The 16,620-nt window shown below is 40.8% G+C and overlaps 1 protein-coding gene, 2 non-coding genes and 1 pseudogene across 3 annotated transcripts; 3 read left to right on the top strand and 1 right to left on the bottom strand.

Moving 5' to 3' along the window:
- LOC146611702 (kinesin-like protein KIF1B) overlaps positions 1 to 7,241 on the top strand; it is a 35,509-nt pseudogene extending 28,268 nt beyond the window's left edge.
- Positions 7,242 to 14,039: 6,798 nt separating this feature from the next.
- LOC146611704 (transcription factor 7-like) lies at positions 14,040 to 14,689 on the bottom strand. The gene is made up of 3 exons (XM_085343360.1): positions 14,555 to 14,689; positions 14,312 to 14,419; positions 14,040 to 14,174 (listed from the first exon to the last, which is right to left on the bottom strand). The coding sequence occupies exons 1-3, from the start codon at positions 14,642 to 14,644 to the stop codon at positions 14,040 to 14,042; spliced, it is 333 nt and encodes a 110-aa protein (XP_085199486.1). The 5' UTR covers positions 14,645 to 14,689.
- A 985-nt stretch (positions 14,690 to 15,674) lies between these two features.
- On the top strand, positions 15,675 to 15,746 carry trnag-ucc (transfer RNA glycine (anticodon UCC)). Its single transcript has one exon. It is a non-coding gene; the product is annotated as a tRNA-Gly (tRNA).
- Positions 15,747 to 16,321: 575 nt separating this feature from the next.
- On the top strand, positions 16,322 to 16,403 carry trnas-cga (transfer RNA serine (anticodon CGA)). The gene has a single exon. It is a non-coding gene; the product is annotated as a tRNA-Ser (tRNA).
- Positions 16,404 to 16,620: the final 217 nt, after the last annotated feature.

A 16,620-nucleotide genomic window follows, 5' to 3' on the forward strand; every position in this document is an offset into this window, starting at 1 on the left:
TGGGCTGTACCTCGATGGGCAGTGTCACCAACATGGGGATATCCTGCTCCAGTCTGACGCGCAACATCTTGTTGTGGGACCCCAGGAGCTTCCTGTCTGCCGATCCGCCTCTCCGTCGGCCTGCTCCACAGTCGCCGCCTCCTCCAGAGAGCGTTTTGTGTCGTCTGCTGCCAGCTTGACTTGCTGATCTTTATCTCAGGAGGCAGTGGGTTTTTACCCTCTCCCCCTTTGGTCCTGTGCGTTATCGTTTAAAACTCACTATCTGCATCTTTTGGCTCCAGCACGTCTTTATTGTTAGAGTTGTTGCTTGCTGTGTTCTTCTGCAGGGTGCTGATGATTCATTGTTCTGCTTCTTCTGATGGTAAACGCCTCTGGAAAGCCTGAATATGTGAGCGCGTCTGATTCATACAGAGTTCTGCTCTGCCCCCCCGGACTGATATATGCAGCCAGTGTGAATGTGTGTTATGTATCACTCACATGTTAGGTTCATTAGACTGACACAAGGGTGATGCACGGATGTTGGTGTTTTTAGGGCCAAGTGTGAAAGTGGAAGAAAGACAATTTCTTTTGAAATGTTAAAAGAATGTTGGAAATTTGATCAGAATACAGTAAAAATGAGAGAAACAGATATTTTTCTCAGATCATTGTGTTAAATTGTCATAATCGCCATGTTCTCTTTAAGACTATCAGCTCTACTCTAAACAACCCTGAAAGCCTCTGCTGACACGTGTCATCAGTTCCTTTCTTTCTTTGTAAACAAGGTCGAGTCTGTCAGGTCAGCAATAGAACTTCCTACAGATGACCCATCAGTGTTTATTCCATGACTGTAAACATGTTTCCATTTGTCACTTCAGTCTTTACTCTGAAATACAGGAAATGACATCATGGCTCAAAATCTTTGTCGTTCAAACAATTCTTTATTTAACAATATTTTAACTTTATTTAACAAAATACATTCAATAAAAACTTGAACAACAGAAAACTGATTTTTAATCCAACCACTGAAAAAAAAGGTAACGACTGAACACAAACAGAAGAACAATTTATAAAGATTAAAATGGAACTACAGGAAGTTTGATTCATAGCCTCATTTGAACTTTAACTTAAACTTAAGGAGAGCCGACCTGAGCTCTGTGGAGCCTGATCTCCAGGGTTTTAAGTTGGACTCTGAAACCAGAGGATGTCTCTCTCTCTTCAGATTCACTCTGATCCTGTGATGGGAACGATTTCAGCCCTGCGTGATCGCGCTGATGTTTGCACAGAGCAGATGATGAAGTGAATGTTTTGGCACAGTGGTAACAGTGAAACAGTTTATTAGTAACGTGGGATCGTTTGTGTGCAGAGTATGAACTGAGATTACTGAAGCTCTTGTCACACTGCTCACAGCTGTAGTTTCCTTCCATGTGTGTACGTTCATGGTTGCTACGATGACCTGACTGTGAGAAGCTTTTGTCACAGTGTCTGCACTTGTATGGTTTCGCTCCTGTGTGGACTCGTTTGTGTCTTTTAAGGTGACTTGCAGTGGTGAAGGATGACCCACACTGATCACAGAGGTGCTTTTTGACCCCACTGTGAAAGAGTTCATGTTGTTTTAACTCAGCTGATGTGGGGAAGCTTCTCCCACATTCTTTGCAGTATTTCAGTTTGTCTCCAGTGTGTTTACGTTGATGTATTTTTAGGCTGGCTTGGTGACTGAAAGTTTTTCCACAGATGTCACAACGAAAGTCTTTCCCACCACCACAGCGATGACAGGGTTGAGAAGTGGATCCATCTGTGTCGCTCTGCTTCTAAACAAAGACACAAAGACAGTGTAAGTCAGTCCTTCAACACTTTTATCCTGAAAGTCGCCTGAAATAAAGAGCATCTCTGCAGACGTCCAGTTACATTTTACTGTTTCGATTAACACACTCAGTTTACTGGGCTACAATAACTACAATACTACCACCATAATACTACAGCAATACTTATTTAATATTACAGTAACATCTGACTTACACTTAAATGAAATGAAAACCTGAATAATGGCTCAGAGCTACTCTTCGGTGCAGTAGAAGTGCTAACATGCTAACACAATTTAATGAGCAGACTTGTTCCAAACAGTCAGACTGAACTTACAAGAATAAAATAAAAATACAAACCTCACAGTAACTGCACTTGTAGAGTCTCTTTCTGGTGTGGATCTGTTGGTGTTGTCTCAGGTACTGTGGAGTTTTAAAAGTCTTCTCACACAGGTCACATTGATAAGGTCTCTCCTCAGTGTGGGTAAACATGTGGCGTTGTAACTGTGTGTCTGTTGTAAAGTATTTGCCACACTGATCACACCAGTACACATCTTCTCCAGAGTGAATGCGTAGGTGTATATTTCGGTTCCCTAGCTGGCTGAATGTTTTTCCACAGATGTCACAGCTGTATGTCTTAACTCCAGAGTGGGTAACTAGATGACTCTGTAAGTTGCTACTTTGAGTAAAAGCTCTGCCACACTGATCACAGCTGTAAGCTTTAACTCCACTGTGGACGACTTGGTGTCTTTTCAGGGAATTCTTCCAGGAAAACGACTTTCCACACAAGTCACAGCTGAACGGTCTCTCTCCAGTGTGGATGAGCTGATGTTGTTTTAGTTTAGACTTCCAGGTAAAATCCTTCCCACACTCGTCACAGGTGTTTTTTTTCTCTCTCTTTCTTCTGTGAGGTTTGTCGGCCTCCTGAGAGCGCTGACTTCTCGGTCCATGTTGGTCCTGCAGTGACAGAGATACAGAGTCAGTGAGTGAAATGCAGTCATTAAACAAACTGAAGCTTCAAACTCCCTCCATTAACACTAGTTTTAAACCTGAAGGTGGAGTGTGGCACCAAACACCACCAGAACCTGAACGACTGCAGGTGCTGATAAGTTGCGGTCGCGGTATTTCAACATCTAGTTAGCAATACAGAAGACGAGCGAGAATAAATGGAGTAATATTTTTTATGTGGCAGGTAATTTCAAATGCAGCAATTCTATCAGCCCAACAAACATCAGTAAACAAACTGTTTGTGTGCAGTTTGTCTCACAATGTGATGTAAAGACTGCAGTAAAATCCTCTGCAGGTTAGTGCAGGATAAGCAGGCAAGTTTACTGTAATGTGATGGATTTAAGTAAAGAACAGTGTGTGACTGGTGCACAGTGACTGTGGTGCTCATGTCAGAGTTAGATTACATCAAGTGTAGCAAAGATTAACTTAAACTTAAGCTCATGATGCTGACATTCATTCACTGAGCTCCACCCACATATCAACAGTATAGTGTCTAATAAAAAGACAGTGTACTGTCAGTGTAGAGAAAGGAAATCAGCCAGGACAACTCGTGAAACATCTGCTGACATCTGGTTGAATTCACAGAGAGCAGCAGGTCAGCTGATCACAGCCTGCACATTAAAAAAAATCGACTGGAGCTCTCAATAGAAATGATTGTGAGCTGTGACCCTTTTCCCCACACTGAGCCACTACAGCTGATTTTAGGGTTGAATCCTGCTGAATCCCACTTTAACATCTTCCTGCTCATTTTGATGTTTAGAGGCAACGTCACCGTCTAAGATGTAGGCATTGTATACATTGTATACATTATTTCTACATTACATTAATATTGCACAAGGTTCACTTAGTTTAGCATAAAATATACATATCAGTACTTCATCTTTTAATGGAGTATTTCTTAACACTAGTATCTGTCACCTTCTGTGTTGAGCTCATTGTTTTCTCTGCAGTGGCTGAGCTGAGTCCAAGTAGCTGAAATTTCCTCTGCTGCTCCGTCAGACTCTTCTCCTCCTCCTGATCAGCTGGGACACAAAACAGAACTTTGTTAAGCTCCACACTGCACTGAAGAGTCAAAGTGTCTCATATGTTCATCTGAGAACACACAGAACACATTTTAGCTTCCCTGGGTGGACAACTTGTTTGAAACAAACACAAAAGGTTTGAGCACCGATACCAAATTCAGCAGTATGGCACACCAGTACCAGGAGAGCAATTCCTCTTTAAAATATGCCCTGGCCAAGAAAAAACCCGACAATATACGTGTGCCGTGAGAAATGATAGATAGATAGATAGATAGATAGATAGATAGATAGATAGATAGATAGATAGATAGATAGATAGATAGATAGATAGATAGATAGATAGATAAAATTTATTTCAAACATGCAAATATAATTGAAATAACAACAGAAAAAAATAAAAATAACAAAACTTAAAAATCATCAAGTTTTCATGCAAATATCTATGTCTACAGAATGTGTGTGCTCGAAAAGGAGTAGGATGAAGTTTTCTTGTTCCTACCCCCTTATTTCAAATTTCATTGCTTACAAATCCATATCCAGGATTCAACATTATTTGATCATATATTTAACTATGTACAAGTCTAACACATTGAACATACACAAATAAAACCATTTTCAGCACGTAAACCAGAACAACTAATCACTCTGTCTATAACAGCCGCTTAATCTCTTAATTTATTTTCTATCTATGTGACAAAAACCTTAATGAACACTTAAGGTTGGGTTACTCAGGCCTTGATTTATAAAAAATGAGGACACAATGAGACAACTCAGTCACTGAGAGGAAGATTTCCTATATTCATGCAATTTATTATTTTTTGAACAGTCGTGTGAATTTTTGTATTGATGTACTTGTCTTGATTTCATCTGTATATCCGAGTGGGTGTAGAAATCTGAGCCATCATCTGAGTAAGCCTCATCACAACTTTGCGCTGATAAAGGCAGCTGTGTTTTAGCCTGGAACACATTTATTTTTACATTTCTCATAAATGTATTTCATTATAGCACTTTTACCGCCAACATGTTGGGTCTTTTGGAGCCGGAAGTGACCTTATATGGAAGAAGGGTGGCGCTAGCTAGCTTAGTTAGCAAGCTGCATTCATAAGCTGTGCAGGTGCCACAGAGATGCTAAGTAGCCTTAATAACAGACTAATAAAATAACAGAAACTCTGATTACAATGAGCTCATTTAAAAGCTTTCTTCTAATAAATTCTTTTCTTCTCTGTGTTTCACAACCTTTTGCTGATATCTTTCTGTAAATTAGTTTAAAGCAGCTTGAGTCAATTTAGTCAGATTTTTTTTCCCAACTTGTTCACAAAACTTGAGAAGAGACACCGAGGAGAGCAACAGAAAGCCTCATTCAGGAGCTAAACTCAAGATTAACTAGACTCGGATTAATATTAGCTCGGTGCTTACCTTTAAGTGTTAAATCAGTCTTGACAATAATCGGAGAGAAAAACGCCATAAAGCGGGAACTCGGCTTCTTCTTCTTCTGCTCTTGTATTTTTTGGCGGTTAAAGCTTTAAGGCGCATTACCGCCACCTGCTGGACTGGACTTTTCATGTCCCAAACATCATCAATTGGGCACAAATTTGTTGGAGTTTCTGTTAATAAAAAAGATGGAATTCAAGGATCTTGTTATTTGGTTTGTTCGTTTTCACCATTTACTCTACAATTTTCTGCCAGTGTATAGCAAACCCCACAGCTCAAATCAATGAAGAATTTAGTATTTTTAACATATTGCTTAAACTGGAACCAGCAGCTATATAGGCCTAATTTTTAATCCAAACATGTGATAGAGGTTTACCACCAGGAGAAGCAGACTGTAAATAAAAGACTGTGCTACTGAAAACTGTTAGTCTGACTTTGGATTGTAAATATGTTTCCTTTTGTCACTTCTGTATTTGTATATGGCTCAAACTATTTGTTATGAAAGCAAAACAAACAAACTGATGTTGTATAAATTGATTCAGGATTATTTACTTCGAGTCCAGAAATCATAGCTGTCTCATCAGATCCAGTTGTGACATTAGCTATAGTTTCCGCGGAGGGTACTTGGTTCTGTATGACAGCACAGCTTTTAGGTTGAATTCAAGCGCTTGAGTACAGCCTGATAATTAGAGGCCTGCAAACTGTTTGCTGATGAACTTTGGAAGTAAAAGTACAGACAGCTATAGAAGACACAGGACACGAGATGGGTTCATTATTTCTTTTGAGTTCCATGTAACAATCCGTAACTCTGTAATTAATGAATGTGCCATTTAATCTTGGCTGCAGCCAAGATTAAATGGCACATTCATTAAATGGCTAAAATGGGTTGGCTGCCGTTCAGCATTTAGCACAAGTCAGCTTTTGATCAGAAAGTTTTCTGGTTTGATCCCTGGCTGCTCCAGTCTGCAGGCGAAATATCCTTGGACAAGATTGTAATCCCAAGCTGCTTTCTGATGCATCCATTGGAGTGTGAATGCTTTATAGAGTTTGTGAAACAGTTGTACGTGTGGTCAGATTGTTTTGTATTTGTGTGTGGATTGAAGCACATGTCTGAGAGCACATCAATCACTGCACATATTTTTTAAAATCTTAGTTTAAATAAAGTTTTTGATTATTTATTATAAAAAAGAGATGATATATATATAATGCAGTGGGCACTCCACCAGCTAACATGTCAGTTAATTTGACACATTGATTTATTTATCATTTCTTTTTCTCTCTCAGCTTTTCAGCTCCATATTTTTGCCATTTCTTCCACACTCAACTCTGTTCTACAAGGTGAGCCCACAGTTAATGTAGGAGAGGGCAGGTGGCATTAAGAGATTTGATTGGGCAATCTAGGGCCCAGTTAGTTCTTCCTTTTGGTGAAAGCTGGGCTCTTCAGTTCAGCATGGCACAGCTCCAAAGATTCTGCAACATCAAACCCTCTGTCTGCTAATGTTACATCACCTGGGCTGAGGCAGTCCAGGTAATTTCAGCAGTTTCTTGAAATTAGTTAATTTAGATATAAACAGAGTGACAGTTTACAGATTCAAACATGTCTCAGAGAAAACAGAAAAAAACAGTAAAGCCCAACTCTCCTCTTTGTGATCAGGAAGACAAAATTCAACTTCCTGATCAAGTAGACAAATCATTCAACCAGCTTCTAGAAAAGGAAGATATTCAAAAGTTGAAAGAAATGGAACTCCTAGACATGCAGGGAAGAAACTTTGAGCTCCAAGCAAAGCTTGATAAAGCACTAGAAAAACTAGTGCTGAAGGACAAAAAGAATCAGGAGCTGCAAGTAAAGCTTGATGAAAGACCGCACACAAATGAAGAGTTTCTTCAAGAAAAAAGGCTACAGGAGATAAAACAGAAGGAAATGGATTTCAAGCTCCAGGACATGGAGAAACACAACAAAGGCTTGCAAATCAAGCTTAATGAAGCTCTGCAAAAAAATTAAAGAACTCCTCCAAGAAAAATAACAACAGGACATGAAGCAGTGCAAACTCCAAGGCATGGAGGAAAAATACAAAGCACTTCAGGTAAAGCTTGATAAAACACTGAACAAAAATAAAGAGTTGCTTCAAGAACAAAAGCAACAAGAAATTAAACAGAAACAAACGGACTGCAAGCTTGAAGACGTGCAGGAAAAATACACAGCGCTGAAAATAAAACTTGATAAAGCACTGCAAAGAAATAAAGATTTCCTTCAAGAGAAAGAACAGCAAGACATGAAACAGAAACATCTGGATTGCAAACTTCAGAACATCGAGAAACACAACGAAGGCTCGCAAGTAATGCTTGATGAAGCTCTGCAAAAGAATAAAGAAATCCTTGAAGAGAAAGAAAAACTGGACCAGAGAGACACGCAGTGCCAACTCCAAGGTGTGCAGGAACAATACGGAGCGCTGCAGGTAAAGCTTGATGAAACACTGCACAAATATCAAGAGCTGCTTCAAGACCAAGAACAACAGGAAATAAAGCAGAAAGAAGACAAAGAAATTCTCCAGGACTTTGAGAGGAAAAACCAAAACCTGCAAGAACTTTATAACAAACTGAACTACAAAACACCTGAACTGGAAGAGGAAAAGGAAAAACTGCAAAACCAATGCTCAGAGATGCAGAGTAAGCTCAATGACATGCTGAGAAAAAACACAGAAGTCGAGGAACTTTCAGACAACGTGAAGTGCAAAAACACTGAGATGCAGGTGCTAAAGCAACAACTAGAGAAAACAAACGAAGACCTGCAGTGTTCACTTCAAGAAATCGAGAGCAGAAGTCAGCAGTTGGAAGACACACACAACAAATTACAACAGAGTTATACAGAGCTGCACGAGGCAAAGCTAATGCAGGAGGCAACATCTAAAGAAATGAAAGAAAGGCTCGAAGACAAACAAGCCAAATTAGAAGAAGTGGAGAAAACATGCAAGAGACTTGAGCAGGAGAATGCAGAAACAATCGATCAGTTGAGAACCCTCATCCTAGAGAAAAAAGTGCTCGTGGAAAAGCTCATGGAAAAGAAGAAAAAACGCTTCTGCTTCTTCTGGAGGAGGGACACTCCTGCTTTTTCTACTTTTTCTACTTTTTCTACTGCTAATGTCACCTCGTCTGTTCCATCTTAATTTTCACCTCTCCTCTCCCTTTCTCTCCCTTTCTCTCCTGACACCTCTCCCTCCCCTGTTTCCCTTTAACTCCTATCACCTGTCCCATCTCCCTCCCTCCCCCCCCCCCTCTCTCTTTTCACCCTCACCCCCCAACCAGTCCCGACAGTTGACTGCCTCCTCTAGAGCCTGGTTCTGTCATAGGTTTCTTCCTTTAAAGGGAGTTTTTCCTATCCACTGTCGCACCTAGTGCTTGCTCAGAGGGGATTGTTGGGGTTTTCTCTCCTCTATCTCTTTCCTCCTTTCTATCCCTTTCCTTTACCTTCTTCTTTAAAACCCCTCCCCCCTTTCTATTTCCTCAATAATTTAATAATAAACACAATTGGCAAAATTTTAAAAAGTCAGATCAATGTCTTCATTCAAGAATGAATTGTCTTTGTCACCGGGTCATGTGTATTTTGTGTTTTCCTCGGGCTGGTGATCCTTGCAGTTGTTGAGCCCAAGAGTCCAGATTTTTAGTGTTTTAATCACATTTAGTGTTACATTTTAGATCACAACAAAAGGATATCCACAATTTAGGATTCAGGCATTTGTCTTTTTCAATATCATAATCATTCTATGATTGAGTCGGTTACAGAAGCAGCAGTTAGCAGCAATAACTTCAATTCATCAACATTTGCAAGCATTTCTTTATACACAGCATTTCTGTCAGGTTGAGGTCTGGACTTCCATGCAGTAGATTTGCTGCTGTGCTTGGGCTCATTATCCTGTTGCATGGCCTAATTTAGGAGAAGCTTTAGCTGTTGGACAGACGGCCTCACATTTGACTCTAGAAAACTTTGGCATACAGAGGAGTTCGTGGACTGCAAGGTGCTTATTGCTTGTGTCTGCAGAACAAGCTCAAATCACCACAATTGAACCAGCGTGCTTGACAGTGGATTTGAGGTGTTTGTGCTGTGTTTGATTTTTGCTGAAGTTACTGCTGTGCATTATGACCAAACCTCCACTTTAGTCTCATCTTTTAAAAATATGTTGCTCCAGAAGCTTTCAAGGGCAAATTTGCAAACCTCAACTGAGTTGTTGTGTTCTCTTTAGAGACAAGAAGCTTTCTCCTGGCGGCCCTTCCAGACCAACCATACTTGTTTTGTCTTTTTCTAATTAAACTGTCTTGAACATTAACATGCTGTTTAAGGCCTGTAGAGGCTCAGATGCAGCTCTTGGGTATTGTGCAGTTTCTGTGAGCACTGAACAGTCTTTGTGGTGGATCTGAATGCTCCAGACTAGCAAACTTGCTCATGGTCAGTTAATCAAGTGCATAGAGCCCTGTGATGAATTTTCACATTTACTCTGTGAATCTTCATTCTTCTAGCTAGTCTTTACTCTTCTAGAAGCTTTCTTTGCTCAGACGTCTGCAGCATTGAATCTATGTCTTCTCCACTGCTATTCCAAACAAGGTGCTGATGCAGGGGTCATTAGCACAGTAAGATTTAAGTGCACAAAATGTTCACATCATAATAGTAATAATAATTAGAGGAGAGTATTATGTAGTCCAAGAAGTGTGTGGAGAAGTTTTCAGTGCGGAGGAGGGAACCATGGTGTTCAGGAGCCAAACTGCTTTGGGGGAAAATGCTATTGCACAATCTTGCCGACCTGCTCCTGATGACGCAGTCGTCTTCTGGAGGGAAGTGTGGTAAACAGTTGATGGGAAGGGTGATGTGGGTCAGCCATGATGCTAGTGGCTTTCCCAGTGAGGTGTAAATATCCTGTAGACTGGGTAGAGAGCTGCCAATAACACGCTGTGCGGTCCACACAATCCTCTGGAGGGCTCTGCGATTGGACGCATGACAGTTTTCATACCAGACTGTGATGCAGCGGGTTAGGATGCTCTGCATGGTACCTCTGTAGAAAGTATTAAAGATGGGTTTGGGGATGTGCACCTTCTTCAGTCGTCTCTTAAAATGCAGTCGCTGCTGAGCTCTTTTAGTCACTGATTTGGTGTTGCTGGTCCAGGACAGGTCCAGGGGCGGATCTAGAGAAATTTTTCCAGGCTGGCATGGAAATCAAATGGGGTGGCAAAATCAAAGCCTTGTTTTAAAGACATATGCAGGTGTTACATATGATTAATATACATTAAGTATATGTTTCATATAAATATGGTCTATAACTTAATTATTTTCTATAGCCCACATAATTAAACATTTCAGTTACGTAAAATGTGTGTACTGTATAGCCTGTATAATAAATAAATATGTAACCAATAAGTATAAAATCCAGAAAGCTACACAACACTGGGCGGGGGCTCATTTCCAAACACAAGTCTAACTTAAATTTCATACTGTTTTTGTTAGAAAAAAATCAAATTGTACTGACTACTACTACTGCCAGAAAGCTGCACTGTCACAAACAATTATTGAAACCTCATTTTTCATGATTTGTTGGGTCAATATTCTGAGGTCCAAAATATAATTGGCCATTTTTGGCTGCTTTTGATTGTTGTTGTTTTTTTACCTTGTCTTTCTTGGTATCATTCTTTTCAGCACAACCTCACACGTCCAAATTTACAGTTATTAAAACAACTGGTCTGAAATCACACAAACACATAAAACCCTAGTAGTAGTTATATTTTCTCTTTACTATAAAAACCACAGACATGTTTAGTAAATTATTTTCATAACTTGAAATGCAAATATAAGTGGTAATTTTTTTTAAATTAAAATTAAACAAAAATTTTGTAAATAATAAAGTTATATACAACTATTCATCTAAAAATGCAGGCAATGCATCTGGGGTTCTTATTTTTATTTTTTTGCACAGCCATTTTAAAAATACTACAACAATCAGGTGTCACAATAAGACGCCCCACAAATTATTTGTGCCAGTAAAAAAAAAAATTGTCAACCACAAGACAGAGAAGAACATCACAGGGAGAAACCCTGCAGGCCTGACAGCAGGTGTATCGCTCATTCTGTTTTCCACCTGGAGACAGTGTTCACACGGCATTCTGCCTGTGTAACTTGTGTAACTACACAAGTTAACACAATTCAATTCAATTCAATTTTATTTATATAGCGCCAAATCACAACATAAGTCACCTCAAGGTGCTTCATAGGTACAGAGAACAACCCAACAATCATATGACCCCCTATGAGCAAGCACTTGGGCGACAGTGGGAAGGAAAAACTCCCTTTTAACAGGAAGAAACCTCCAGCAGAACCAGGCTCAGGGAGGGGCGGGGCCATCTGCTGCAACCGGTTGGGGTAAGAGAAGGAAAACAGGATAAAAGACCTGCTGTGGAAGAGAGACAGAGGTTAATAACAGATATGATTCAATGCAGAGAGGTCTATTAACTCATACTGAGTGAGAAAGGTGACTGGAAAGGAAAAACTCAATGCATCACGGGAATCCCCGGCAGCCTACATCTATTGCAGCATAACTAAGGGAGGATTCAAGGTCACCTGGTCCAGCCCTAACTATATGCTTTAGCAAAGAGGAAAGTTTTAAGCCTAATCTTGAAAGTAGAGATAGTGTCTGTCTCCCGAATCCAAACTGGAAGCTGGTTCCACAGAAGAGGGGCTGTAGTCGCAAATTTTGAAGCCATCCTGATAATCTTCTTCCACCAACGATGTGGAGATCCAACCCTTTTAGATCCAATTAAAATCAAGACACTCAAAAAGATGCTCTGTAAAAGAGTAGAAAAAATAGATACAGACATGTGCTGCATGAAAGACGTTAGGGAAGGTTAGTTAGCTGGAGAGCGAGTTAGGCAGGAGAACTCTCAGCAGCATTAACTGCCCTGTTACTGCACCACCTTAATAAACCATGGTGAAGCAAAATGTCTTGTGCTTAAGACTACATGAAAGTTAAAATATATATGTTCAGTGCACATAGATATATAGTGTATAGTTATACATATCACACAAAAATCCACCACATTCCCCCTTGTGGTACCTGGAGGTACCACCTAAAAAGACCCAATGACTAAAGAAGAACAAAAATCGTGAAAACGAATGCGTGCGCTGTTTTTTTGCTAACATACTTTAAAGCAAGCTCTAAATAGAATATAAGAATTTGTATAAAGATCCCACACAGTTGTTGCTCTATTGAATAAACCCCAGAAACCTCATAGTCATCAACATAAGATTCTTCCAACGCTTCATTTCTCTTAGTCAATTAATTTAAGACTAATTGATTCCTCTTCATTTGCAAATCATACTACACAGTATCCTTATCAGAATACTCAAGAAACTTAAAACTAGCCTAATTACAGTAAAATGAAAGTAAGGCATAAAACACATCAGCAGAGAGACATAATACATACACGGATTACACAACACCATATGTGACATTAAAAATAATACAATAAAACAATTAATTCCCAATTTTGGATTTCATCTTGGTCAGGTTCAACTTCTTTTTCTGAACAACTTCTCAGTGTGGGCTTTGAAATGTTCTTTGACCATCACTTCATCTTCTTCATCTGACATAAACCCACCAAGAGCATTCTCTTTGTGGGCCGGTACTGCTCACCCGAGTAAACACGAGCTGACATTGACATGAATTAAACATAAAACATTATATACAGTATAAGATTTTGTAAGGTAAACCTAGTTCATACAAATGAAGTAAAGAAAAGTTATTAAAACAAAACGTGCCTTGCTGTTTATTCTTTCAGTGTCCCACAGTAGCACATTTCCTGCTAGGAAAATGTCAGAAGTCACATCATTTCTGTAAATTGGGAAGTAACTGTAATACATCAAGTCACCTCTGTCTCTTGTTACCAGGACTTTTTAAAATGAATGGTGCAACATGGAAAGAGGCCCTACACAAGAGTTTAGCTTTGAGCTCAATATGCGATGATCCTTTCAGCCATGACATCTCTGACATGGGAAACCAGGGAATTTGATTAGAAAATGGTGAAGGATTTTCTTTTCAGTTAGAAACTGGATTTGTGTAACATGGTGGTGAAAAGCCCCCAAAGAAAGCAGCATATGATCAGTCGCTATATTGCATTTAATACAAACGTCCTTCGTGTATCCTTTGAATACAGAACAGATCATTTCTGATATCTATGAGTAAACCCAACGAGCACGTGTCCCAAAAGACCCCACAGTGTTTTTATCTGGCTTTTCCCTGACAGTTAGTGGACACTGACAGATGTGTGCTGAATATGAAAGGAAACAAAAGAACTAAAGAAGGTTTGCAGGGTTAAAAACAAGAACTACATGAAGGTTGTTTCATCCTGCTGTAACTTATGACAGAAGCATCTTTTGTTTATTTTTTTATTTATTTACACAAAGACAGATGTTGAAATAACAGGAGTAACAGTTTAATTCAATTGAAATCGGTCCAATCGTCTATAGTGAAATTATTGTTTTTCATTAGTTGGCAAAAGATGGGGGTTGTTGACGGCAATTCAGTGAATGCAACAGGGGAGGACGCCAGTTTGGATGGAGGGGAATCAGCAGGACAGATGAGATTTTGTTTAGGAGTCGAGTAGTTGTGTGAATGAGGAGAGGAGAGCACATTAGACTGCTGAGAGACGGGGAGGTAGTCAAGCACTGACCACATGTCTTCTTGGATTTCAGCAAAACAGATGGGCTCATCTCGGTCTTGAAATAATTCAACTCGGGGTTGAACTGATGCAGTTTGAGAGGCATCTACAGGAGAGGCAGGGGTGAGTGAGGGCTGCTGAGACTGCGCAGTGATGGGGAGGGGGTCGAGCTCTTCCAGCACTGACAGCAGTTCTTCCTCACTGTCTGCGACAAAGGCTTCCTCTGTCTGGAACTGAAGGGCTGCAACAGGGGAGTCCAATGAGGAAAACAAACACAGAGTTTTCATTAGCTGATACAAACTCTGTGCAGTGACTGTTTCATCATTCAGTGCAGTGATGCACACATGTAGGAACTGCATGTTGGCACTTTGGACATACATAGTTTTCTTTGGTCGACCAGGCTGGATGCTCTTTGGCATGATTCTGTCCTTCTGTTTCAGCCTGCTTGAAATATCTGGCTTTCTGGTCGTTTGAAAGCGACTTCCACTGTGGACAGAAGATCATAAGAACACACTGTGAGCACTGCTACTACACATAACTACAGGACAGCTGGGACACATGCAAAAACATGAGCAGACAACATTAACAGATGCATAAATGTATGCAGAGTTACACACTTACTCTCTGTCCCACCACTGCATTTACGGCTGCACTTCCAGGGATGTTGAGTTCAGCAATGACCTTTGGCCTCTGCTCTTTGAGATAGAGCATGAAGGCATTTGGAGGCTTCGTGACGTATGGCCCATCTTCATCCTGAATGTGTTCACTGACAGGTGTTGCCAGCTGTGGTGGCTTGTCTCGCGCTCAAAGAGGACAAAATAGAGAACAATACAGTGTTCAGCTGCCTGGCTGTGCTTTACACACAGCCCTGCTCTGGTACACACACTATGCCGGCCTTTGTACACTCTCTCCATCTAATGATAGAGAGGAAGGATACATTCACTACTTCTAGCCTCCACTATTCAAATTGAGTATTTTCACAGTGTCCTAAAAGCTTCCTGAAAAGCCTTTACACTGTTTTCCAAAACGCTGCATCCAGAGCACAGTCAGGGACTGGAAGGAGAGAGTAGATTTCCCCCATATGGACTTCTCTCTTCATTGGCTCCCAATTAAATCCCAAATAAAAATCCAAATACTTGCCCTCACACACACAAGGTCTTGAATAATCACCCCCAATTTTGTCTACAAGATCTCACAGTGCCATATCATCCCAACAGAGTGCTTTGCTCTCAGACTGCTGGCTTCCGAGGGGATTTAAAAGTACAATGGAAGGCAGAGCCATCACTTTTCAGGCCCCTCTCTGTGGAACCAGCTCCCACTTTGTATTCGGGACACAGACACTTGCTCTCATTTTTTAATTAAGCGTGAAACCTTTTTGCCAAAGTCCAATAACTTGAGAGAGGAGCCAAAGACGTCCTCGTCCCAGATTCGTCCCAAGACAGATTCACACCTATTCGCACCTTGTCTGCTGTGACCTGAAGAACTCGCGTGACCATTGCGACTGTCAAGGTGCTAAAAATCACGCAAGAGTTTAAATGCGTGAGAGGCCACACTTGAGTAGCAAAGAAGCTTTGCTGATGAGATTAAATGTGCAGTTGCATGAAAGCACTAGTCTTTTTAGTGATCCACCTTTTGACCAGTTTAGAACCTGACAAGCGAGTAATCACAATGCCCACCTTGTTAATTGTCCTGAAAGCTTCATAAGCCGGACAATGACTCAGTGATGTTGCAGTTTTTCACAGCGATGGTGGTATAGTGGCGAGCATAGCTGCCTTCCAAGCAGTTGACCCGGGTTCGATTCCCGGCCATCGCAGTTGCTTCTCGCAGTGCTGTTCAAGCATGTGGGCTGCGTACTGTTTTACACTAAAAACGTTCTCCGCTCTTTCTGCAAAGGCTTACAATGTCAGGCCAGGTGCATTCTTCATCGGCCTCGCTGCTACCGTTTGCTGTGGAAAGACACTGTTCACACAGGCTTTGAGTTCTCATCACTTCATACCTATACCTTCTTACATGACACTGTGATTGGACACGCTACTTCTTCATAAAGACACCCAGTCCCACTTTAAATATTGTGCTGAATGTTTGGAATGAAGATAACATTTTACTAACCATGTACTGATCAGCTCTTTGCGGTGGCAAAATCATCAGCTGTGTGTGTTACTGTTCATGCAAACAAGCAAGCTAATGTCAGCCAGCTAGCTTCAACCGCAGCTGTGCTGCACCGATCTCACGGAACTGCAAAACCACAAGCTTTCGCACCAAAGTCATGCAGCTACCGCATTTACAATCCAGCGTGGCCATTGTTGTGCACATCCTACTTGAAAGACGTGTGGCGTAGGACTTGGAAGACGTATGTCTTTCAAGTATGTAGTTCCAAAACCAAACGTGGTTGTTGTGGCCGAGCGGTCAAGGCGATGGACTCGAAATCCATTGGGGTCTCCCCGCACAGGTTCGAATCCTGTCGACAACGGTCAGCTGTTTTGCGGCAGTCCAGACGTTGATTTGAGAAGAAGCCACAGCATGGAGATCACCTGAGAAGGTGCCAGGAGAAAGAGCCAGGCCTTTGCTTGTGAAAATAGAGCACGCAGAAGCAATGGACCCAGCTATGTCCTGACAAAATTAGGCACATATTCAGTAAACATGGCATCCTTCAATTGCTCTCTTAGCCACCCCAGACGTGTAGTCAT

This window comes from Diplotaxodon limnothrissa, linkage group LG19 (assembly GCF_057381915.1).
Source record: "Diplotaxodon limnothrissa isolate DT_005_m linkage group LG19, D_limnothrissa_male_GT1.1, whole genome shotgun sequence".
In the NCBI taxonomy this organism is placed as follows: Eukaryota; Metazoa; Chordata; class Actinopteri; order Cichliformes; family Cichlidae; genus Diplotaxodon; species Diplotaxodon limnothrissa.